This window comes from Lutra lutra, chromosome 3 (assembly GCF_902655055.1).
Source record: "Lutra lutra chromosome 3, mLutLut1.2, whole genome shotgun sequence".
In the NCBI taxonomy this organism is placed as follows: Eukaryota; Metazoa; Chordata; class Mammalia; order Carnivora; family Mustelidae; genus Lutra; species Lutra lutra.
In genome coordinates, this window is record NC_062280.1 from 106,628,464 (window position 1) to 106,654,995 (window position 26,532).

Below are 26,532 nucleotides of genomic sequence, written 5' to 3' on the forward strand. Positions count from 1 at the left end.
TCATCTCCCTACCCTCAAAACCTGCCACCCTCCAAGTCTCCTCCTTCTGCTAGTCCTATCACCACCCACCCAGTGAGTCAAGCCAAAATACGGAATTCTTCTCAGCTTTTCCTACGCCCTCACCATCTCCTGCAGTGTCCTCCCCGCCCACAACCCAAATAATCACCAAGTACGACCAGAGCTGCCTCCAACTGTCTCTCATCGTACTCCCTCTCTGGTCCCACTGAGGCTGTCCCAATTCAGGTCTTCCTCACCTCTTAGGCAGATTGCTGTTACTGAAATAGTCCTCTATAACTGGTTCTCTTTGCCTCCAATTTTATCTTTAATAAATGGCATTAAGTATTTTAAATACACAGAACATTAGAAACTTTATAATAAAAAGCAATTAATTCTACTGCCCAGATAAATTATGTAACCTTTTCAGAGAACAAAATTAACACATGTATAAGCAGGTTAAATAACTCAAATGTCACCAGAAGAAAGCAAAATAAGAACAAAAAGCTTCCTTTTTCAACTCCTTTACTCATTTCTGGTTTTTTGTTTATAATTGGGACTATTTCAGAGTTGAAGAAAAGAGAGTTCCCAATACCCCACCTTCAATCTTCCTATTATTAACACCTAACACTAGTGTATTTATTATAACTAGTAAATCAATACTGATACACTATTATTAACACAAACCCATAATTTATTCCAAGTTCCTTACTGTTTTCCTACTGTCCTTTATCTGTACCACGATCCTACCTACCTTTAGTCATCATTTGTCCCTAAGTGCCTCTAGGTTATCACAGTTTCCATGACCTTCCTTATTTTACATGACCTTGACAGGTTTTTTTTAGATTTTATTTTATTTGAGAGAGAGCACGCTAGAGAGAGAGAGAGAGAGAACCCAAGAGTGTACAAGTACAAGCAGGGGGCAGGGACAGAGAGGGAGGGAGAAGCAGACTCCCGCTAACCAGGGAGCCCAATGTGGGGCTTGATCCCAGGACCCTGAAATCAGGACCTGAGCCATAATCAGACGATTAACTGATTGAGCCACCCAGGCCCCACGACCGTGACAGTTTTGAGCAGTACTAATTCTGCAGTTTATAGCATATCCTTCAAATTGGGTTTAACTGAGGCTTTGCTCATATTTAGACAGCTTAGCTTATGGGTTTTAGGGAGGAAGACCACAGAGGTAAAATGCCATTCTCTCAACAAGGCTGTTGATGTTGACCCTGATCACCCAGCTGAGGCGGTGCTGGTCAGGTTTCTCCACTGTAAAGTTCCTCACCCCGCGCTTGTCCATGCTGTACTCTCCAGAAGGAAGTCACTGAGCACATCACACACAGAGTGGGACGTTAGGCTGCCTCTGGGGTAGAGTAGCTACATGAATGATCTGGAGCGATTTCTCTCTCCTCCATTTACATATTTATTCAATCATTCATCGTTATCAGTATGGACTCATCAATATTTATTTTATACTGTGGGTTACAATCCAATACCACCTTATTTCATTGCTTGATGTTAAAGCTGTGGCCACTGGAAATCGCTCAGTTGACTCCTGGTTCATTCTGTCGTAACCCCGTCATCATTTTCCTTTGCCTTTGGAGTCCTTTCTTACTTTCTGGTGCTCCAACATGCAACAGAGGCCTATCTTGCATGTCTCTGCTCCAGCCTAGAATCGGCCATTTGCCCAGAGAGCCCTAGTGCTCGTGGAAACCAAGATCTGGGCACTGGGTAGCAGTTGCTTTTCCTTTGTTTTTTTTTTTTGTTTTTGTTTCTGTTTTTGTTTTTAAGATTTTCTTTCTTTATTTGACAGAGAGAGCACGCGCAGGCAGGCAGAGTGGTAGGCAGAGGAAGAGAGAGGGAGAAGCAGGCTCCCCACTGAGGAGAAAGATCAATGCAGGACTCAATCCTAAGACCCCAAAACCAGGACCTGAGCCAAAGGCAGAAGCTTAACCGTCTGAGCCACCCAGGCACCCCATGGGTAGCAGTTTCTTTTTAAGGGATATTATTCTATATCTAATTTTGCATCCTGTTTTTCTTAAAGAGAGTTTCCATATCTGTGCAAAAAGATCAATCATATCATTTTTTTAAAGATTTTATTTATTTATTTGACAGAGATCACAAGTAGGCAGTGAGGCAGGCAGAGGGAGAAGGAGAAGCAGGCTCCCTGCTGAACAGAGAGCCCAATGCGGGGCTGGATCCCAGGACCCTGAGATCATGACCTGAGCCCAAGGCAGAGGCTTAACCCACTGAGCCACCCAGGCGCCCCCAATCATATCATTTTAAACCTAAGTCCAACTCCTAACTTCCATCATATCAGCAGATGCTACCACAGTGAACCGTGTCCCTCTATCACATAGGACAGTATCTATGGGCAAGGTCCTGCGTCGAATTATCTACATACACTGTCTCACTTTCTCCTCCCAGTGGTGCAGGAATTGTCATCCCCACTCACAGGAGGAAATAGAGGCTGACCAACAGGTAGCCTGCCCCGGGTAGCAGTGCTCCTTCGGGCACAGCACCGACACTCGGTCTGAGGGGTTCCATGTCCACATGCTGACTCATGCCTGCCTCAAAGTCATTTGTGCATTTCCAATCCAGTCACCTAGGCCAGCAGTCCTCAAAACCACTTAGGACTGGGGACACTTTTGATGATTCACACTAGTCTGCATCAAAGAACTACAAGGGAAAACTTGTCAATTTCTCACAGATCTATATTTTTTTCACTTACAGGACTATCCTTTACCCTAAATTACATCTTATTTTTCTTTACTGGTGCTAAAGTCCTGGTTTTATTAAATGCCAAGAGATAAAAAGGGTTGGTTTAAATCTTGTTATATTTGGAAAGGTTAAAATTGTCCACTTCGTATTAGTCTTTCTCCCTGCAACCCAATTTTAAAAATTTAACTCTGAGTAGTCAGAGGCCTACAATCAAAATCTTGGGTTTCTCAGCTCTCCATATGAGGCACTTGTCCATCCTTTCCTGCACTGCCCCCACACACACATCCACGAGCAATACCAAAGTGCTTTGAAAAACAAACTCATCATGTTCATAGTATAATTCCATCTCTTGGAATTACCTCCTTCAGCCCCTCGCCCGGGCAAACAACTGACTGGGAATATATTTCAAGGGCATCTAAAACTTGTAAGGCCTGTTTTAATGTCTCCTTGAATGCTTTCATTTTTAAATCACTCCCAAAGACAAATACTAAAAATAGCCCAATTTGAGAATCAAAGAAAACACCAGACCCAACGGCTTATCCTAACGGCGGCAGGGAAGAAGCACTGAGCTTGCCAGGAGGAGGGCTGGTCTAAGAAGGCAAAATTTGGGCTCTGTGCTCAGTCCAGCCACCAAGCCAATTACAGCAAACCTGAAACCCCCTGTGTCCACGTCAGAAAACTACTATGCCTAACACTCCTTAAGGAAGTGCTGTGAAAAGTCATAAAAATAACCAAAAACCTTCAGGAAAGTGCTCCGGAAATACTAAAATACTCGATACACCATTGTGGTAAAATGGCTGGTTTTCTATTTTGCAGGTTGCTCATGGGCCCTTTATTCCTTGTGGACCAACAGAGGAAGATTCAAACAAGCCAATGCTCCAAGAAGCAGCTTGTAATCCTTGTTTCCTACTGTATTTGCAGTTCCTTAGGATAAAAGGTACCAATGCTTAGGAGGCTGCATTTTAGGTAACAGTGGCTAACAAGGTAGGCAACTGGAAAGGAAATTCCCGAGGAAAAGGTCTATTTTAAACTCTGATCCACAGGCTTTGACATGGACACAGTCAACTCCCACAATTACTTTGCCCTGTTTAAAAAAAAAAAAAAAAAAAAAGTCAAAATATAACAACGTAACACAAATGCCACTTGTAAGAAACACACTTTGAAATCCTCAAATGAAGGGATCTGAAAAAGGTCACTTCAGAACATGAATTATTTAACTCTCCTCCCCAGGTATTGATTTCCCACAACGGCTTAACCTGAATACAGAGTACTGTAATGAGAGATGAAATAAAAAGGAACACCAGCACTATATACCTCCAATTCTCAATTTTAAAATATCACAAGCAGAAATGCGGCTTCTTCCAACATGACCATTTGCAGCAAACTTAACCCAAGTTAGTTTAAGATAGACAGACCAGGCCAATCCGCTACAAAATAAACATGAACAAATGAGCTGGATGTTTGCCAGTTTCCCCCAGTGGGAGGCAGATGAACACTTGTTATCCCACACAATGTTACTCTGTGTAATACCTGTTTCAGTTGAAGGGTTTGGAAAAGATCCTTCAGAGACAACAAATTAAAAGCCTGCCAGGAAGACCACCCCACAGGAAAGGGAGGCAGCCACACAGGTTGTCTGTATCACATCTATTGCACTTTCTTCAAACACAAACCTGTTCACAGGGAGGAGGGGTTCTTTTTTTTTTTTTTTTTTTTAAGATTTTATTTATTTATTTGTCAGAGAGAGAGAGGGAGAGAGAGCAAGCACAGGCAGACAGAATGGCAGGCAGAGGCAGAGGGAGAAGCAGGCTCCCCGACGAGCAAGGAGCCCGATGTGTGATCCCGGGATCCCAGGACGCTGGGATCATGACCTGAGCAAAAGGCAGCTGCTTAACCAACTGAGCCACCCAGGCGTCCCAGGAGGGGTTCTTTCAAAATCATTTCAGTACTACCAAAACCCGGGTCAAAGCTCCATGCAAAGATCGAAGGCTAATCGTTAAGACTTTGGCAAAACAATTCTTTTGTAATTTTTCAGTTCCATTTCTTTGTTTTTAAAATGCCAGTCCACAGGGAAGGAAAAATCTTACACAGTGATTCTCCAGACAGAAGCAGCATCCCTATACTGCTATGAGTTAAATGCCTTTTCTATCCACTGCTGAAAAATCTTAGAAATTTCTGGCCAGCAGATTCCTTTGGAGACAGCTTATACTCAGTAACAAATGTCTTGTAATTGCAAAATAATTTATTTTCATAATCCACATACTGTGAATACAAGAGCTGCAGGGAAAAATTTAAAGCACAAGAAACGAGATGAAACACAGCTAATGTTACTTCTTGTGCCTATTTCCTCTTTCTCCTTAGTGTTGAAGGTCAACATTAATGTTAATGCATCTATACATCTCACAGTTTTTTCCCAGCCCCCATGGAAATACTCCTAGCAATTCTTTTCCTAAGTTTCATTCACAATTTTTAGTTATCAAAGCAACGATAAAATATCTTAAATATGTTACTTATTTCCTAGCAAACCAGCAATAATTACAAGTGCATTTCAAAATAAATTAGAATAGCCTACCTTTCCCAGTAGTCATGACTGTCCACGATCTTGGTACAATACAAACACTGCTCTGAAAGCTGCACCTACTCACAGCAACTTAAGCATCAGCCAACTCCCCACCCACACGCCTTCTTCAGTGTGATCTGCACCAATGGCAACTGCCACCCTCTTCCAAAATAAAAGCCTGGACTATATATAAGTAATTATTTTAAAAAGGGGACTGAGTGGGAGGTGAACCTTCTCCATCTGACTTTACTCATGGAAGAGAGCCTTCTTTAATACTGGTATTAAAAACAGTTTTAACTGACTGATTTTTCCCCTTGAAAAAACAGGGAAGAACATTCCTAACATAAACCTTAAGTAAGAATAATGTCAAAAAAGCAAGCTCAGTTCCACACAGAAGATGAAGCTGTCAGTTGCAGCTTAACCTACTTAAAACTGGTGTCAGAAACAGTCTCTCCCAGGCTACTTCAGGTGGTCTTGTCCTTAGGACAGCAAATAATCTAACATAATTATCCCTGGATCTGTGACTATGGAAACACTTTCCTAAGATACCAAACCAGAACTGCAGACCTTGTAATATACACAGTCTAATAAACAAGCAGGCGAGGGGATGGGAGCCCATTACCAGCACCTGATCCACTTATTCACAATCACTGTTTTTAGGCTACACAGATAATAATGACTTGCTTCTTAACAAAGATGACACTCAATTTACCTTTAAATGAATGCTTTGTCCCAGCTACACTGGGCAGTAATTCAAACCTTACCTAACAACACTGGTCTAGTCACTTTCAGATTTGCACAGTATTTCTCATTTCTAATAACTTAGAAATGACATCTACCATTTTCAAATTACACAATTTTTTTAGTAGAAAAACATAAGGCAGAATGCAATTTGGCAGCAAAATGATGCTCTAGATACAGGCATGTATTAGAGTTGATAATTTTATAATTATGTTATTTAGTTTATAGTTTTGTCAGCAATCAATATTTTCTCTTTTTCTTCAGCTACAGGATTTTTATGGAATTTTCACAGATTTAACCAGGATGAAACTTTCATTCTTTCCTCATAAACATGTTAGTTTTGCTCAAGAAACTCGAAAGCATGCACATTTTTAACCAAATTAATGTCCATGGGCTTCACTTCAATCAAATCTAATTAAAGATCATTAAGTGGCCGCAGATAAAGGACACTGACTAGTCTGTAATTACTGGCTCTTTCATGCTGAAAATCCAATTCTCCTGGGAGCATAAGCACATCTGCATGATTAAGAGAAAGACTTACATAGAAAATAATTTACTTTTTGAAACCCATGGAAGGCAAAACTGTAATTTTTGCTTCAAGGGGTTTGCTAATTATATGCAGATGGAAAAAAAGAAAAAGAAACATCTATAAAACAACATATTTTTAACTCCCATATTCTTGCCATTCAAAGCTGAAAGGCCTTTGGGTAACCTAGCAACAACAACAAAAAAATCCTACAAAGATGAAGTGCTCCATTACAGATAGGACACTCCTTTCCAATTGCTACTCAGCTGCTTTTCCATTACTGTTTTTTAGTCACAATTGTGCACTTAAAAAAAATTAAGCCCATGAGTTACATAAACATAGTCAATTACACATCTTAGAACAACCTAATTTTGAATATATCAAGAAATAGACCCTGCGATGAAACTCATCTCTTCCCTACAAGTATTGTTATTACATTAATAGTTTCTTTCAACTTAGCTCAAACCCAGAGCTTTTCTTACTCAAATGAAGGTTACCGTTCATAAGTAACAACAAAAAAAGTGACAAACTTCATAAAAATTAAAAACTTTTAAATACCAAGTAAAAAAAAGACAACCCATGGAACAGAGAAAAATATTTGCAAATCATATATCCAGTAAGAGTCAATGTCCAGAAGATATAAAGAATTCTTACAGTTCAACAACAGAAAGACAAACACCAATTTAAAAATGGACAAAGAACAGCAATCAACAGGGAAAAAAAATAAAAGGCATCCAAATTGCTAAGGAAGAAGTAAAACTGTCACTAACTGCAGATGACGTGATACTAAACATAGAAAACTCTGAAGACTCTCCTCCCCCCTAAAAAAACTATTAGAACTTATAAATGAATCCAGTAAAGGTTGCAGGATACAAAATCAGAATACCTTAATCTATTGCACTTCTATACACCAAAAACAAAGTAATAAAAAATGAAATTAAGGAAACAATTCCATTTACAATTGTACCAAAAAGAAAAAAAAAAAAAAAAAAAACCCTAGGAATAATAAGCTTATAGAGACAAGGACCTGTACTCTGAAAACTAAAACACTGATAAGAGAAACTGAAGATGATATAATCAAATTAAAAGATATATCATGCTCATTCATGGACTGGAAGAATTAATATTGTTAAAATGTCCATATTACCCAAAGCCATCCATAAATTCAATGCAACTCCTGTCAAAATACCAGTAGAATTTTTCACAAAACTGTAAGAACCCTAAAATTTGTATGGAGGAACAAAAGACTGTAAACTGCGGAAAAACCAGGAAAAAAAGCAGAACAAAGCCAGAGGTATCACAATTCCGGATTTCAAGATATATAATAAAGACATGCTAGTCAAAACAGTATGGTACCAACACAAAAACTGACATATAGGTCAATGGAACAGAACAGAGAGCCTAGAAATAAGCCAATGTTTATATAGTTAATTAATCTATGACAAAGGAAGCAAGACTATACAATGGGGAAAAGACTGTCTTTTCAATAAATAATGTTGGTTCTGAAACTAGTATTACACTGTATGTTAACTAACTATAACTTAAATAAAAACTTGAAACAACAGGAGGTGCCTAAGTGGTTCAGTTTGTCTGCCTTTGGCTCAGGTCATGATCTCAGGGTCCTGGCTTCTCCTCCCTCTGCCATTCACCTCCTCCCGCCACCTGCGCTCTCTGACTCTCTTTGTCAAATAAATCAAATCTTTAAAAAAAACAAAAAAAAAACCTTCAAACTACAAAATAAATGTTTGTTGGGAAAACTGCAGAGCTACATGCAAAAGAATTAAACTGAACCACTTTTTTACACTATACACAAAAATAAACTCAAAATGAATTAAGGACCTAAATGTGAGACCTGAAACTATAAAACTCTTAAAAGAAAACACAGGTAGTAATTTCCTGGACATCAACCTTAGCAACATTTTCATAGATTACAAGAGGAACAAAAGCAAAAATAAACTATCAGTACTACATCAAAATAGAAAACTTTTGTAGAGCAAAGGAAACCATCAACAAAACAAAAAGGCAGTCTACTGAATGGGAGAAGATATCTACAAATGCTTTATTCAATGCAAAATTAATATCCACATACATAGATAACTTTTACAATTAAACACCAAAACACCAAACAATCCAATTAAAACATGGGCAGGAATCTGAATAGACATTTTACCAAAGACATATAGATGCCAAGAGACACATGAGAAGATGTTCAACATCACTGATCATCAGGGAAACTCAAATCAAAACCATAATTAGATATCACCTTACACCTGTCATATGGATAAAATCAAAAAAATAAGAAATAACAAGTGCTGGCAAATATGTAGAGAAGGAACCCTTGTGCACTATTCATGGGAATGTAAATTTGTGCAGCCACTGTGGAAAATAATTTGGAGGTTCCTCAAAAAATTAGAAATAACCATATTACCCTAGTAATTCCATTCCTGGGTATTTACCAAGACAAAACAAAAACACTAATTCAAAAAGATATAAAAATTCAAAAAGATATATGCACCCCTATGTTTTTACTATGTTTACTGTAGCATTATAGCCAAGATATGAAAGCAACCTAAATGTTGAATGGATAAAGAAGATGGTGGGTATGTGTGGGTGTGGGTGTGCATGTGGGGAGGGTATATATGGGTGGGTGTGTGGGGGTGTCTACTCTGCCATAAAAAAGAATGAGAGCTGGGCACCTGGTGGCTCAGTCAGTTAAGTGTCTGCCTTCAGCTCAGGTCAAGATCCCAGGGCCCTGGGATTGAGCCCCACGTTAGGCTCCCTGCTCAGTGTGGGTTCTGTTTCCTCCCTCTGCCTCTGCCCCTCCCCCCACTCATGCTCCCTCTCTTTCTCTCTCTCAAATAAGTAAAATCTTAACAAAAAATGAGATCTTATCATTTGTAACAATGTGAATGGACTTAAAGGGTATTATGTTAAGTGAAACAAATCAGAAAGACAAATACCATATGATTTTACTTAACATGTGTAATTTTAAAAACAAAACAAATGAATGAACCCAGAAACAAAGAGAGGAAACAGACTCATATAGGGAACAAACTGATAGTTGCCAGAGGAGCAGGGAGTAGGAAAATGGCCAATGGGTGAAGGGGAATGAAAGGTTCGGGCTCCCAGTTATGGAATGAATAAATCATGGGGATGAAACGTACAGCATAAGGAATACAGTCAATGGTACTGTAAAAGTGCTGTATGGTGACAGATGGTGGTGGCACTCTACAACATCAGAGTTGTCGAATCACTATGCTGTGGACCTGAAACTAATGTAACCCTGTGTGCCAACCATACTTCAATTTATAAATAAATAAATAAATAACACAAACAACCTTAAAAAAAAAAAAAAAAGGACAAAGGAACTCAACAGACATTTTTCTTTTTTTTTTCTTTCCTTTTTTTTTTTTTAAAGATTCTACTTATTTATTTGACAGACAGAGATCACAAGTAGGCAGAGAGAGAGAGAGGAGGAAGCAGGCTCCCTGCTGAGCAAAGAGCCCGACGCGGGGCTCGATCCCAGGACCCTAGGATCATGACCCGAGCCGAAGGCAGAGGCTTCAACCCACTGAGCCACCCAGGTGCCCCTCAACAGACATTTTTCTAAAGAGGATTTAAAAATGGCCAACAAGCACATGAAAAAATGCTCAACATCACTAGTCATCAGGGAAATGCAAATCAAAACCATAATGACAACACTTCACACCCACCAGGATGATTATAATCAAAGAAACAGACAATAACAAGTATTGATGTAAATATGAATAAATTACAACTTTCATACATTGTCGTTGAGAACGTAAAATGGTGCAGCCACTTGGAAAACAAGGTGCCAGTTAGGCAAAGGTTAAATACAGAGTTACCACAGGAGCCAACATTCTACTGCAAGGTATATACACGGGAGAAATGAAAACATCTCCACATAAAAACTTTCAAATATTCCTGGTACCACTGTTCACAAGAATTAAAAAGTAGAAACTCAAATGTCTATGAACTGATGAGTGGGTAAACATAAGGAGGTATATCCATACAATGGTGAAATATTATTCAGCTATAAAAAGTAATGAAGTTCTAATACATGCTATCCCATGGGTGAATCCTTAAAACATTATGCTAAGTGAAAGAAGCCATACAGAAAAAGCCATATGTTGTGTGATTCCATTTATATAAAATGTCCTGAATAGGCAAATCCCTTGAAACAGAAAGTAGGTTGCCAGGGACTGGGAGGAGAAGGAAACTGGGAGTGCTAATGATCACAGGTATTCTTTGGGGGTGATAAAAATATCCTGGAATTAGATAATTGCACAATTTTGTGAATACACACACAAAAAAATTATACACTTTAAAAAAAGTAAATTTTTGGTATAGACTTATCTCAATATTTAAAATACACTGATAATTGCCCCCCCAAAATAATCCAACACTCACTTCTAATAAAAATTTAGATAAAAAGGAATAGATGAGAACTACCTCACATTTTGCTAAAGAAGATCTACAAAAAACGTACAATTAACATCACACTTAGTTGTGAAAGACCTAAGACTGGGAACCAGAGGGCTCCTCCCACCACCTCTAATTATGTAGAAGAGGAAATTCTAGCCAGTGCAATAAGGCAAGAAAAGAAGTAGGGGCGCCTGGGTGGCCCAGTGGGTTAAGCCTCTGCCTTCAGCTCAGGTCATGATCTCAGGGTCCTGGGATCAACCCCCACATCAGGCTCTCTGCTCAGCAGGGAGCCTTCTTCCCTTCCTCTCTCTGCCTGCCTCTCTGCCTACTTGTGATTTCTCTCTGTAACAAATAAGTAAATAAAATCTTTTTAAAAAGTAAGTAATACATAAATCTGAGAGAGATAAAACTACTCCTAGTTGCAGATGATTTGTCTATGCAGAAAATGACAAGAAATCTATGACAACTCCAAGAACTAATGGGAAACTTGAGAAAGGTCACAGTGTACCTATATAAGCAGCAAACTGAAGACAGCAGAGCGTGGAGAGCTGAGAAGAAGTAGAGCAGTCAGTGGTCTGACGTGCAGGGTTCAAAAACTGGTTATACTGGGAGTCAGTGAACCAAAAAAAAAACCAAAAAATTAGAGGAGGGTTTTATTATGTTCCGAATGAGGTTTCTCTATGCTATCTAAATGTTCACTGACTTGAGCAAAGCAGGAGAGTAGGTGGTTTTCTTTTGACAGCTGCTGGACATCTTACCAGTCTCTCAAAGTTACCATAGAAAGACCAAACTTATCTGGATTAAGAATTCTAAAATCTTAATACATACCCTTTTACGTGATTCTGTTTTGGTTCCAACAATTAAATAGTAATACTACATACAGACAGCAAAAAGCTGAAATTTTAAAGGCCTCCAGTTAAGTCTTAATTCAAGATTTCCTGCCATCTGCTATTTTTAACACAGATGCCTGGAAGAACTGTCTTCATTCTCAATCCTACCCCTTTACCACATACACATACATATATGGATTTGCAGGACAATATTTACGACACATGGAAGGTTTAGAATGAAATGTTGTTGTGACACACCCAAAGCCACAGGATTTTAGTGCTCTTGACTGAATCATGTGTGTCGTGTTCATTAAAACTCAAAGAGTATACAAAGGCTCTCCTGGGGAAGGCCTCCAGCATGGGTGTGTTTCTCCTCCCCAGTGCCAGTATTATAATGAGATTCTGTTTCATAGTTATGATTTATAACACAGGCTATAAAGCACAAACTCACTTTTCACCCACCACCACTACCTCTTTATCTTGTACTTTTTATCATGGTACCAACAAGTACCAAGGTTTAAACTGGGAAACCACACCAACTACACAAATTCACACACACACAGAATTAAAAGCTCATGTCTGGCAACTGGCTGGGCAGCCTTGCCCATGTACGCCATCAACACCGCTCACCACAGGAGAATAAGTCCCCCATGGCTAGGATTCTGGTTCTAACTCTACCAGGAATGCACTGGAAAGCACATATAAAAGTATGTATACAAGTAGGGGGCACCTGGCTGGCTCAGGCACTAGAGTGTGTTACTTGATCTCAGGCTTTTAAGATCGAATTCCATGTTGGATACAGACACAACTTAAAAATAAAATCTTGGGGGCGCCTGGGTGGCTCAGTGGGTTAAGCCTCTGCCTTCAGCTCAGGTCACGATCCCAGGGTCCTGAGATCGAGCCCCACATCGGGCTCTCTGCTCTCTCTCTCTCTCTCTGCCTGCCTCTCTGCCTACTTGTGATCTCTGTCTGTCAAATAAATAAATGAATAATCTTTAAAAAATAATAATAAAATAAAATAAAATCTTAAAAAAAAGTAGGAGGCAATGTACAGAAGTTATGCCATGATAAAATTATATACAAATTATACAGTGACAGACAAATGAATTTTAAGTGAGTATGAAAAAATGAACACTGATGATAGCAGAATTACTGTAAATACTTTTTCTGCCCTTTTAATATTCTGTTTTTATAAACATATGGAAGAGAAATAAGGGGGGATTAGTGAAAGCATGTGTAGAACTCTTTAATCAGTCTCTAAGAAACATAATATACAGACAAATTCCTTACTGGTAATGACAGGTACACAGGAGAGGAGGACTTAAAGATCTACATCCTGTTCCCTGCTCGGTCCCTACGTAGTAGCAGTGACATTCCCCCAAGTGAAAAACTTTTATTATGACTTCAAGTTTTCAAAATTTGACAGCTATGCTGTGATCTAAGATCCCTAGCAATTCAGAAATTGCTATGATGCAATGAGGTATCCAAAAGTTAGAAAAAGGGGTGCCTGGGTGGCTCAGTGGGTTAAGCCTCTGACTTCAGCTCATGGGAGGGCCGGGGGGGGGGGAGCCTCTCTGCTCAGCAGGGAGCCTACTTCCCCTTCTCTCTCTGCCTGCCTCTCTGCCTCCTTGTGATCTCTGTCAAATAAATAAATAAAATCTTAAAAAAAAAAAAAAAAAAGGAACCAAAGTTAGAAAAAGTTCTTGGTGGCAACTGCTTTGTGAGGACTTTACTCATACATTCATACACACTTATGCATCAAATTCACTTGCCTTTTCTTCACCTTCTGGAATCACAAGAAATAACCACTTGTCCTCAACCATCATCACAAAGTACAGTAAAAGAAATTTAAGTACCAGAAACATTAAGTCACAATTCAAGTCTCAGTCACTATTCTGTTTATTTATTTGACAATATTTACTGGATACCTATACCACAAGCCAGGGACTCTTGAGGCACTCAGGATAAGGAAGGGAATAATACAATGTCCTCGCCCCCATGGATAAACAAACTATTTTGCAGTGATACGCAGTAAGAAAGAACATTAAACAGAATGAAGGCACAGAGTTCTCTTAGAACGTTAGACGTGCTATCCTGGCTGGCCTTGGGAATAAGGTGTGTGTGCAGCCGAGGTCTGGGTGGGATGAGGAGGAGGAGGAGGAGGAGGGCCACAGAGACCCCCGAGGACAAATGTTTCAAGCAGAAAGAATCATAAGCACTGAGGCCCTGAAGCAGAAGCTTGGAATGTTCAAAATTAGCAAGGAGGTCAACATGACGGGAGCCAAGAGAACTCTGGGGAAGAACACCAGATGACATGAGAACGGTGGTCAGCATCAGATCATGTGCAGGGCCTGGTGGGCCAGGGTGAGCCAATGAGCCGCAGTCTCCATGTGATGAAAACCTCGGGAGGATTCTGAACCGGGGATTAACATCATAAGAGTTACATCCGAAAAGGATTACTTGAGGGGTGCCTGGCTGCCGGAGTGGACAAAACATGAGACTCAATCCCAGGGTCATGAGTTCAAGTTCCACACTGGGTGTGGAACCTACTTAAAAAATTTTTTTACTTAAAAATAATAAAAATGGAAGAACTATTCTGATTGTTGTGTGAAAAACAGCCTGTAGGTACTTGGGGAGAGTAACAGCAAGGACGCTGGTCAGAAGGCCACCGTGACAGCACAGGTAAAAGACTATAAGGACTTGCACTAGGAGCAGAGCGGCAGCTACAGTCAGAATTGCCCAGGTCTCCAAGCTCCTGAGTTCAGTGTGCGCTCCAAAAGAAAGTCGGCAACAACACCACAGTTTCTGGCCTGGGAAAGTGGGTACATGGAGGTAAGACTTCAGACCTAGACACTGTCTCAAGATATCAAATTCAGCTGTTCAGACCTAGCATATTACTGACCTAAAACTGAAAAGGCAAAAATAGAAAGACTGCTTTTTCTACTTACCGTTTGCTGACTGTATCATGTTTCCAGATTTTTGGACTTCATCAAATTTTGTAAAAATTACATTCAACCTGTATGAGAAAAAAAATACACTTGTATATATAGAAACTATTAACTATCACCATTTACAGTCAATTATGTTAAAACACTAATGTGAAGATGAGGCACACCCCCCACAAAAAATCAAGGATACAAACCCACCTAATAACAAAAACAGTAACTACATTAATAACATTAATAACATCCAACAATAATCGAGCACTTATTATAGACTAAGCACTGGCTTAGGACTCTCTCTGAAAAATCTCAATCCTTACAATAGCCATATGCAAGATTATTATCATCTCCATTTCATAGATGAGGAAACCAGAAAACTTACTCTAGCTAACATGGTGAGTTCAGGTGGAGATGGCAGCCCTGAGAGTAAGAATCCAGAGCTCAGGATCTCAGGCACTGTATTAAATGGTTGACCGCTCTACACAAAATGTATACATTATGAAAAGCGTATGTTTCTCCTATTTCTGTCTAAGCACAGACTGGTGATCACTTAGGATAAAGATTTTCAGAATCCGCTGACATTACAATATAAAGGCTTTCCTGTGATTTACGCTTAATCTAAAAATGCTCTAAATAATTTCTCCAGAAACAAGCACTGTGACTAGATTCTTTAGCTGAAAAAAATCTACATTTATTTTCTGTTAATGGATCAATGTCACCTTGACACTGAAATTGAAACAAAACCAGTCAAAACATTCCACCCTAGTGACCAGTAATGAGAGAAAAACTGGGAGTAGGATGGGGTGCAGGGGTGCTAATCTTGCCTGGAAGAAGTCAAGAAAAAAACGAGGCTTTCTGAAGCAAAACACAGACACGGTGGAATAAGAGTGAAGGATGAGAGTCTCAACGCAATGTACTTCTGCGTTCAGAGCCACACCACCCATTTCCAGGACCAGACTAAAAATTTTAGCACTTGCTTATAAACTGTCCTGTCAGACAAGCTGTAATTAGTTCAAACATGTTTGTCTTTTCTTCACAACTACAACGGACTCTCCTTTGGGATAGGGATGGGAACTATATACTTCTGGTGTTCTGTATTCATCAAATACCATGTCATGCAGGAGCGTTACATCCCTGCGTGAATCCTGTTCCTGTCCTCACTATGGAAACTAGGTACATCCTGGCCTCCATTCATCCATAGTTCATTCACTGAGTCCAGCACCGAGCTGGCCAGAGGATAAGTGTATAACGTTCTTAACTTCTAAAGCTTCTACTTCATTCTTTTCTTCTTAGAATGTCACATTCTAAGCAAGAGGGGAGCCAAAAGTACACATCAGCAAGGAGACGTAAAGTGAGGGGGATGAAGGAGCTGAAATACTGCCTTCCCCCCCATTCTCGTTCCATGGCAGATATCAATCTTTTTTGCCCATCTTTCCATCTAAAGCCCAGATGGAGCCTCAAAATCCTTCTCAAAGCCACTCCAGGCAGCCACTACCAATGAATCAAAGATGGCACTGAATTATAAAAATCTTGTCATCTCAGGACCAGATAGGAGTAAAACTCACTTTCAAATCCAGAGGTTACTAAAAGATCTGGAAAAAATGCCTCAGAATCAATTTCTTATGATGTTTCCATCACCTTCCCTCTTAAAAGCACCAAAGATCTCCAGTGGCTTACAAAGCGTGTGAATAATGTCACTACACAGGTTGCCAGGGCATATGCCCTGACCAACTTCCCACTTTATTGTGTCACAACTATACCCTCTGATGTGAGCAGGCCTGCAAGTTTGCAAGTTAGGAACAAGGCAGCCCTCCCACCTTGGCTGTTCCTAAAATTCCTGCAAGAGGCAAGAATTTCACCCATTGTTGGTTAGAGTAGTCACCATTCTCAGGGGCCACTGTGGGAGAGTCTGCAGATGCTCTCGCTGTGGCAATGTCTACTCACTGGGGCCACATTACCCACACCTACAACAAGCTACCCACAGGCTGGCCCAAACAACTAGGTATGAGAATGCACAACACAGATTACTACTTTTGGTACTACACTTTAATTCAGAATTTCCTCAGGCAGGTGTGCCTCACCCTCTACTCACACTTCTGTCTCACTAGCCTCATTCTCTGCTCAGTGATGTCTATACAGGGGATCCCTAAGAAGCTTACCACCTCAGGAGGGCAGTAAGCTGGCTTCAGGACAGTCTAACACCAACAAAGAATTCCTGAGGAGTGGCTTCTTTGCCTTTAGCTCTGAACACAGCAATATGAAATGCCTCTCTGGGACCAACAAATTTGCACAAACCTTAAAGGGTGAGTTTTATACATTCAAAGACACTGCATATATAACTAAGGATTACTCTTGAAAGGCACCAACTTTTTTTTTTCTTTCATTTTTCATTTTAAATCTCTGGATCTCAAATTTAAATTTTGACAAGTAACCAATACCATTTTCCCCTGGTTTTTCTGAATTCAAAATTTATATTCAACTCTTCAATCGAACTGGCATTTATTTTACTATAAGATCTAGATCTAATTATTCCTTCCTAGAATATCTTATAAATTTAGGGGCACCTGAGTGGCTCATTTGGTCGGGCGTCCGACTCTTGATTTCAGCTCAGGTCATGATCTCAGGGTCATGAGATTGAACCCCATGTCTGGCTCTGTGCTGGGTGTGGAACCTGCTCAAGATTCTCTCTCTCCCTCTCCCTCCTAATCCCATGACTCTCTCTCAAATATTAACAAATTTTAAAAATTAAAATAATTTCATAAAAGCAAATACTAGTCTGTTCACAATCAACAAGACCCATCCATACACTCAGAACTTTTCACTGACTTTTTAGTCCACTACTCTTAAATATGAGCAGATAACCAAGCATTCAAAGACACACGAGCAAAGTTTTTAAAGTGAAAGAGACCAACATGAATAAATACATACTCCAAAATCACAATACAGAGGAAAGAAGAGGCAATGAGAAGTTTTTAAAATATATCATTAATACTTCCCAACAGATCAAGAAAATACTGCAATTATAAAAACATGAAAGGAGCCCTTCAAAATGACAGAATAAGGACCCCTGAAAATCTGTTCCTCCAAAGAAGCAAATAAAACATTGGCAAAAATCTGTCAAAATCAAGTTTTTCAGGCTCTGAAAACAAAGGCTTGCAACAATCCAATGAGCATTCTTCAAGAAAAATGGCTAATCTTGGTAAGGACAACAAGCTTTTCACTGTTTTGCTGTATCTTATCTCCATCTCCAAATGACTAGCTAAATAATCAACAGCCCAAATCATGGCAGTTTGAAAACCAGCAGCCTTAAAGCCACTGGGGGGAGCTGAACCAAGTGTGCAGCAGCATAAAAATCCCCATTCTAAGAGAACTGTAATTATTTCACCTGTCTGGCATATTCCAGAATCCCCATTCACAGTGTTTTACTCGACCTGATTCACAGCATGCTTCGTGGTTGAGACTCTTTTCCCTGAAGCCATGATCAAAAAGAATCCACAGCAGCTGTTTAACATGGCAGCTGCCTGAGATGATAAAACTGGAGCAAAGACACTGACCAAAAACTTACAAAGAAAAATGGAGAAAGATATCTTCGCAAGGAACTTTGAAAAAATCTGACATATTTCTGGGAATCTGCAAGGCTACATATATGTGCAAGACACTAAGAAAGACTGAGGAAACAACTCACTAAGTCACTAAGGTCTCATGCCTGGCTGACCTTGAGGCTCTGCACAAGCAGCCAATAAAGGGGAAGGCAGCGATGTAAAAACTGCCTGCTAGAACACCGAAAACATTCCTTAACATACCCAGACAGCCCTTCACCAAATGCTACGAGATTTACTGGTTAAAGGCATTCAAGGAAATCTCTGTCTAATCATTAGCTGAACACTAAGTTAACCAAACAGAGACTTCAGTAGGCATACACATAAAAAAATAAAAATAAAAATACAGACTATATGCAATTAGTTCAGGAAAATCACTTAAGCAAGGAACAACAAAAACAACAACCACCACCAACAACAAATGTGAAGAGAGAGCAAACAGGATTTCCAAAGTTGTCACAACAGATTATTGTAAATGACCAGTTTCAGCTGGTCAAGTATAAAAAAATTACACATGTAAAAAACAAGAAAATATGGCCCATACAGGGAGAAAAAAAATTAGTCAACGGAAACTATCCTTAAAGGAAGCCCAGACACTGAACTTAATAGATGAATACTTAAAATCAACTATTATAAATGTGTTGGAAGAACTAGAGGAAATTACTTCTAAAGAATTAAAAGAAAATATAAGAACAATGTATCACCAAATAGAGAATATCAATGAAGAAACAGAAAAAAACAAGAATCATAGAGAAGTTCTAAAAATGAAAAGTATAGGGGCGCCTGGGTGGCTCAGTGGGTTAAGCCGCTGCCTTCGGCTCAGGTCATGATCCCAGGTCCTGGGTTCGAGCCCCACATCGGGCTTTCTGCTCAGCGGAGAGCCTGCTTCCTCCTCTCTCTCTGCCTGCCTCTCTGCTTGCTTGTGATTTCTCTCTGTCAAATAAATAAATAAAATCTTAAAAATAAATAAATAAATAAATAAATAAATAAATAAAAATAAAAATGAAAAGTATAAAAACTGAAATAAGAAATTCACTAGAGGGGTGCCTGGGTGGCTCAGCGGGTTAACCCACTGCCTTCGTCTCAGGGCATGATCTCAGGGTCCTGGGATCAAGCCCCACATCCGGCTCTTTGCTCAGCGGGGAGACTGCTTCTCTCTCTCTCTCTGCCTGCCTCTCTGCCTACTTGTGATCTCTGTCTGAAATCTTTAAAAAGAAAAAAAGAAAGAAAGAAAGAAATTCACTAGATAGGGCATCTGGCTGGCTTGGTCAGTAGAGCATGCAACTTTTGATCTCTGGGTTGTGGGTTCAAGCCCCATGTTGGTATAGAGATTACCTAAAAAAATAAAACCTTTTAAAAAATTTCACAAGAGGGCTCAACAACAAATTTTTGCTGGGGGAAGAAAAAAGCTGCAAACTTGAAGATGAATCAATTGGCAATACCCTGAGAAACAAAAAAAGGACAGAGCCCAAGAGTTATATATACCAATGTATATATAACTTATAATACCAATGTACCAACATACATATAATGGGAATTACCAGAAGAGAGAAAAAAGGCAGAATACATGGTGAAATAATGGCCAAAAACTTCACACATTTTATATAAAATTTTAATCTACATGTTCAAGAAACAAACGTCAAATGGGATAAACTTAAAGAGATCCTAACCTAGACAAAAGAGAAACAAACTGTTGGAAGAAAAGACAAAGAGAAAATCTTGAATGCAACAATAAACAAGTCAGGAAACAACAAATGTTGGCGCGGAGGCAGAGAAAGGGGAACCCTCTTACACTGTTGGTAGGAATGCAAGCTGAGGCAACCACTCTGAAAAACAGTATGGAGGTTCCTCAAAAAGTTGAAAATAGAGCTACCCTATGACCCAGCAATCGCACTAATGGGTATTTACTCCAAAAAGACAAATGTAGTGATCCAAAGGGGCACCTGCACCCCGATGTTTATAGTAGCAATGTCCACAATAGCCAAACTCTGGAAACAGCCCAGATGTCCACTGACAGATGAATGGATAAAGATGTGGTATGTGTACACGTACACACACACACACACACTCACACACACACACGGTATATTACTCAGACATTAGAAAGAATGAAATCTTACCATACATCAACATGGATGGAACTGAAGGGTATTATACTGAGCAAAATAAGTCAATCAGACAAAGACAATTATCATATGATCTCACTCACGTGTGGAATATAAGAAACAGTGCAGAGGATCATAGAAGAAGGGAGGGAAAAACGGGAAGAAATCAGAGAGGGAGACAAACCATGAGAGACTCTTAACTATGGGAAAGAAACTGAGGGTTGCTGGAGGGAAGGTGGGTGAGAGAACAGGGTAAGTGGGTGATGGGCATTAAGGAGGGCACATAATGTGATGAGCACTGGGTCTTATATCCAACTGAAGAATTACTGAACACTACATCTGAAACTAATGATGTACTCTATGTTGGCTAATTGAATTTAAATTTAAAAAAAAGAGAAAGCAACAAAAGAGAAGCCACTCACTGCATACAAAAAATTCTCAATGAGATAATTAATTTCTCACTTAAAAAAAAAAAAAGAAACAGTGGAGACCAGGTGGCACTGGGATAACATATTCCGTCTTGAAATTTGAAATCTCAACCAAGTATACTTCAATAATTTGAAAATAAGCAAGCAAATACATACACACATAAAATAAAACCTAAAAAGCTCAACCAAGAATTCTACATCCAACAAAATTATCCTTCAAAAATGAAGCAGAGAATCTTCTCCGGACCAAAGATATTTCAGTCTTTACATGAAATCATACTACCAAATATAATGAATTGCAGACTCTGAGTGGGGGAAAAATGAAGGAAAACTTAAGACATTTTTAGATAAATGAAAAATTAGACAAGCCCTTCAGTTTGAAATGAAAGAAGCCAATAATACATTAGCCCAAAACCACATGACAGTATAAAACCACCACTAAAAGTAACTACAAAGGTAAAGATAAAATCTAGGTAAATACAATAGTATAAATGTATGTTTTGTTTTTAACTTTTTTCTTATCTTACATGACTTAAAAGTAAACTACATAAAGCAAGAAGTCTAAAACTGGGGTGCCTGGGTGGCTCAGTGGGTTAAGCCTCTGCCTTGGGCTCAGGTCATGACCCCAGGGTCCTGGGATTGAGCCTCGCATTAGGCTTTCTGCTCAGCAGGGAGCCTGCTTCCCCCTCTCTCTGCCTGCCTCTGCCTACTTGTGATCTCTCTCTGACAAATAAATAAATAAAATCTTTAGGAAAAAAAAGTATAAAACTGTATGTGTTGGTGGGCTTAATATACAAAGATGTATAGATAAACATAGCAGAAGAAGAAACAAGGGGAGAAAACAGAACTATGTAAGAGTAAAGTTTTTAATACTGAAATTAATTAAGGGTAATAATTCTAACTAGGCTTCTATAAATTATGATGGCAACTGAAATCCCCAAACACTAAAAAATAAAACAAAACAATCCAAAACCCAAAATAACAACTGTTGGCACTGCTGGTGGGAATGCAAAATGGTGCAACAGCTGTGGAAAGCATAATGGTGGTTCCTCAAAATACTAAACATAGCAGTGTATTTGATCCAGCAGCTTCACTTCTGAAATCTAACCATAAGAGCTGAATGCAAGTAATGTAAGAAAGATCTGTACAACCACTTTCACAGCAGCATTATTCACAATAGCCAAGAAATAGAAGCAAGTGTCTATCCACAGAGGAATGGAGAAACAAAATGTGAAATCTACACACAGTGGAATTTTATTCAGCAATACAAAGGAATGACTCATGGTATAATATGGTTGAACTTTGAAGATACTTTGGTAAGTGAAAGAAGGCAGTCAAGAAAAAGTTACATTTTGTGTGATTTCCATGAAATGTCCCAAAATAGGCAAATCTATAGAAATAAAAAGTAGACTAGTCGTTGTCAGGAACTAGGGAGAAGAAAGGAATAGAGAGTGACTGCTGATGGATACAGGGATTCTTTTCAAATGTTCTACTGATAGCAATGACTGCCACACAACTTTCTGAATATACTAGAAACAACTGAACTGTTCATTTTAAAGGAGATACGGTAAATTATAAAAATATGAAAATTATGGTATAGGAATATTTCAAGAAGGCTCTTATTTAAAAAACAGAAATGGAATACTATAAAAAGGGACCATACAACTGGAACAAGAAAGGCAAATTTTTAAATCAAATACCCAATATTCAAGTGGTCATAGTATAACTATCATACTTGTAAATATAAGTTTTATATTTACATACTACCTATATTTATAAATATAGTAGCCATATTCCTAAAGTACCTTACTCAGAAGACATGAGGTTCTAGAAGGAAAAGCCCTCCAAGTACACCATGCAAATAAATGAAAATGGTCTCTCAGACAAGACCCATCATCATGAAGTTTCAAACCAAGAAAATCAAAGTTATCTACATAGGATGAAGAAACAGAATGGCTTTAGAATTCTCCATGGAAACACTGAAAGCTGTAATGACTCAATGAGGCACTGGCTTTAACATTCTGAATGACAGGAGCCTGAGTGGCTCAATCAGTTAATAAGCATCTGATTTTAGCTCAGGGCATGATCTCAGGATCCTGGGAGCAAGCCCCATGTTAGGCTCCCCCACTGTCTACTTGTCCCTCTGCCCCTCCCCCTGTTCGTTTTCTCTCTCAATAAATGAGATCTTTAAAAAAAAAAAAAAGTGACTTTAGCTACCAGATAGACAAGACTCAAATAACAACCAAATGCATGGCCCAAAAGTGAAATTCCAGTTCCTCCAAAGTGAAGCAGAAGAAAGGACTGGTCTCCTCCCAACTGTGAAAGGGAAAAAGGAGCTACACCTCAAGGCACATTTTTTATCTTAATGCTTATGTCACTTAGCTGATATTATCAAGACATTTTATTCATCACACATTTCCTAGAGATAGAATTAATCTTCTCAAACACAGCACTCAGTGGACAAACTTTTAATAGAGCAACATTTTCATTTCAGGATGAAATGCACGTTTCAGAAAGCACCACGCATATCCCACACGTTATTAGTCCTATGGCATATCTTGCTAAGCCGAAAATCTGTGATGCTCACATAACAGCAAAACAGATATATATAAATGACTAACAGAAGTCTAGAATGTTCAAGTATTCCCATCAGCCACTTGGAGCCACAGACAGCAGACAATGAATCTTCTAAACAACGGCAGAATTCTTCCAAGGTCTCATTCCACTCGCATGTCTCACTGGCAAAATCAAGCTAAAGAAATACGAAGAAACACGAAGTTTCAGCCTCTTTCGCCAGAGTAATGCCTCTGAAGCACCAACAGCCTCCTTCTCCAGGCACCGTGTCTACCAGAGTTTTACAGCGACAACCGAGAAGGACGTGGGCCCATTTCCCTAGGACCACCCTCTGCATGTGGTCTACAAATTTTAGGAAGGATTTTAAGTCACATCAGGGATCAGAAACCTCATTCCCATTCACAGAAGACCAAACTAACTCTTCTGCAGCTTTTCATTTAAAAAAAAAAAAAAAAAAAAGGGAGGGTGGTGGTATAAAAACCAATCACTAGGAGTCTGAATGAGAAGGTTCTAGCCCCCGGTCTGGTTGGCATTAACTGCCCCCTGGAGCCTGACTTCAATCACCCTCTCTGTTGGGGTCCCCAAGTCCACACCCAGGTTTAATGACTGCCTGAGAGGACTCAGGGCTCGGTGCACATTCACACTCATGGCCATCACTATCATACTTAGGACACTCCAAGAAATAAGCAAAGGGAGAAGGTACAGGGGGAGAGGTCTGCAGGAAACCAGGCACAAGCTTCCCAGAGCCCCTCCCGGTGCAGTGGCGTCACAGAAGACATGCTTATCCCCAGCAACAGGCTGTGACAATGACAACAGTGTGCCGTGCTATCTTCCAGGGCTCTGGTCATGCAGACACTCCCTAGGGTAGCACTTAGCAACATGCCAGACTCCCCAAAGGAAAGCAGATGTTCAGTGTAACACACACTGCTGGGGCACGGTGAGCTACTCTTGCCCACTCCTTGGAAATGGGAAGTCCCCCCAGATCAAAGCTTCTAGCCGCCAGCCCAGGGGCAGCATTGCAAGCCGGCCTCCCCTAAGGACAGCAGTTTCCTCTGAGCACTCGTCTCTCCAGACCTCAGTGTCACCATGTCACCTCCCAGGAGTATGGGCTTGGTATAGAAGCCTTCAGACAGAACACAGATGTCCCACTAGGTGAGACGGTCTGCTCATAGCCTAAAGCCCCTGGGAGCTACCCAGCCTGGTGAGGCCCCCACCCCCAGCAGAAAAGGACTTCACTGCTCATAGCCTGTCTTCCCAATGATGACACTGACATCATGAGTAAACAGCCCTCTCCCGCCAGTCCTGCCCTCCCTGCTGACCTGGGCCCTCCAATTTTCCCTAGGACACTATGTAGGGTTTTTGTCTTTAAGTTTGTCTTTCTCCTAAACGTTCTCCCATATACTCAAAGACAAGAAAGCTGAGGTTCATAAAACACAGGGACAAAATAAGTCTATTCTCACAGATTACCTGTTATAAAAAACATGAAAACAGTTTTATACCCACCTAATAATCTTGCACATAGCTCAGGGGCCATCGTGAGAGCAACCTGGGAGACAGGACTCTCAACAACAGTAAGTAAAGCCCCAGCTGCCTGCTCACAGAACCCCTACTTTAGGGTAAAGGGCCTGCTTCCATCATAGGTAATTAAGGGACATCAAGATAGAGGACTCCAGTATATTTCAAAATCCCAACCCATATGTAGACTCCCAATATTCTGTAAACTCTTGTGAAATGGGGTAGAGAAAATTAAAAGGGGAGTCAAAAGAACAGGGCTTCCCTCTGAGCTCTGACTCTTGCTGTGTGCTCTCCCAAGTCACTTCATGGGTCCTTCTATCTCCTGGACACAATGACAGGCTCAGACAAGCTGCTCCAGAAGCCCAGGCCATGTGTAGCTCCCCAGGACTTGCGCATTACTCTCTCCCTTAAAGGAATGGGGCGAAGCACAAAGGGTCTAAGATTCCCCCACCATAGTTAAAATTATAGATATCCAGTTGTTCATTATTTTTTTAAAACGCTGACAACAAGAGAGACATCTGTGGACTCACTTGGTCTTGGATCTGATGAGATGCGGATGCCCTTGCACTGGCCTCTATGAATTGAGACTGGCAGAAAATGACCTTTTCAAAGATGCTTTTCAGAATTATTACTTCTTTATTTCTATCCAGGCTCATTCTGGAAAGGCTTCATTAATCCAAACAAATATATTTGAAGCACCTACTGCACCAGGTACTTGATGCAAACAAGATATAACTACACAAGCCAAAAAATGCTTAAATTGTTCAATACCTTTCAATTTTAAACATGCTTCTAGAATCAATACATGGCATGAGATGTGGCTAGATGTCTGGGTGACAGTCCTCCTTTTGAGTAAATGGAATGGGAGGGGCCCCGACACACGATCTGAGTAAGGCCTCCGACCACCAATCCTCTGACCACATATTCTTTTAATATAATCACCACTGTAAATTAAGTAATGCAAACCAGGTGGTTAACTGAAGAAAGAAGATGAGAAGAGCAGAAGGAAGGAAGACAGTCTGAACTCACCGGGACTGCGGCAATCCTTTCTTACTGAGGTCTGCCCTCACACGTTCTCCCACGTGTCTGTAAATCTCCACTAAGCTGTTTATTGCTGCGTCTCGAACCTAGATGTAAAAGAAGAGATCTTACAGCTGCTCTGTGTCAGTCCACAGTGCTTTCTGCTGGGGCACAACAGGCCGTACACCACCCCGAGTTTATCACCAATCTGCCAATGCAACTGCGATACAATCCCTTATGGATGTTTGACTAGACAAAGCCATGATGCTGGTACAATTCCAAAGGGGAAATTCAAGCCCCTCCCTGTAGATGTGTTAAAGTCCACATCCCTTAGTGCTTTCAATTTTTTCAGAGGAAATCAGGAATCCACAATTTTCAGATCACTTTCCCAAAACAAAAAATACTACAAATAAATGAATTATACTAAAAACAAAACATGTAAAAAGCTTTCTAGATTGAACTCAATAAAATAGTGAACAAAAAAAAGGGTAGTAAAAGCCATTATACATAGAGCCCTGTATTCAAGAAGCTAACACTCCT

General features: G+C 39.9%; 1 protein-coding gene across 16 annotated transcripts in view; it reads right to left on the minus strand.

Annotated features, from left to right (window-relative positions):
- Positions 1-26,532, minus strand: part of CLASP1 (cytoplasmic linker associated protein 1) — a 278,451-nt gene that overhangs the window by 147,017 nt on the left and 104,902 nt on the right. For all 16 annotated transcript variants that reach the window (XM_047722647.1, XM_047722646.1, XM_047722641.1 and 13 more), the window contains exons 7-8: positions 26,002-26,099; positions 14,758-14,825 (exon numbers count right to left, since the gene is read on the minus strand). In XM_047722647.1, the coding sequence (XP_047578603.1) occupies positions 14,758-14,825; positions 26,002-26,099 (166 nt within the window). The remainder of the gene's footprint in view (positions 1-14,757; positions 14,826-26,001; positions 26,100-26,532) is intronic.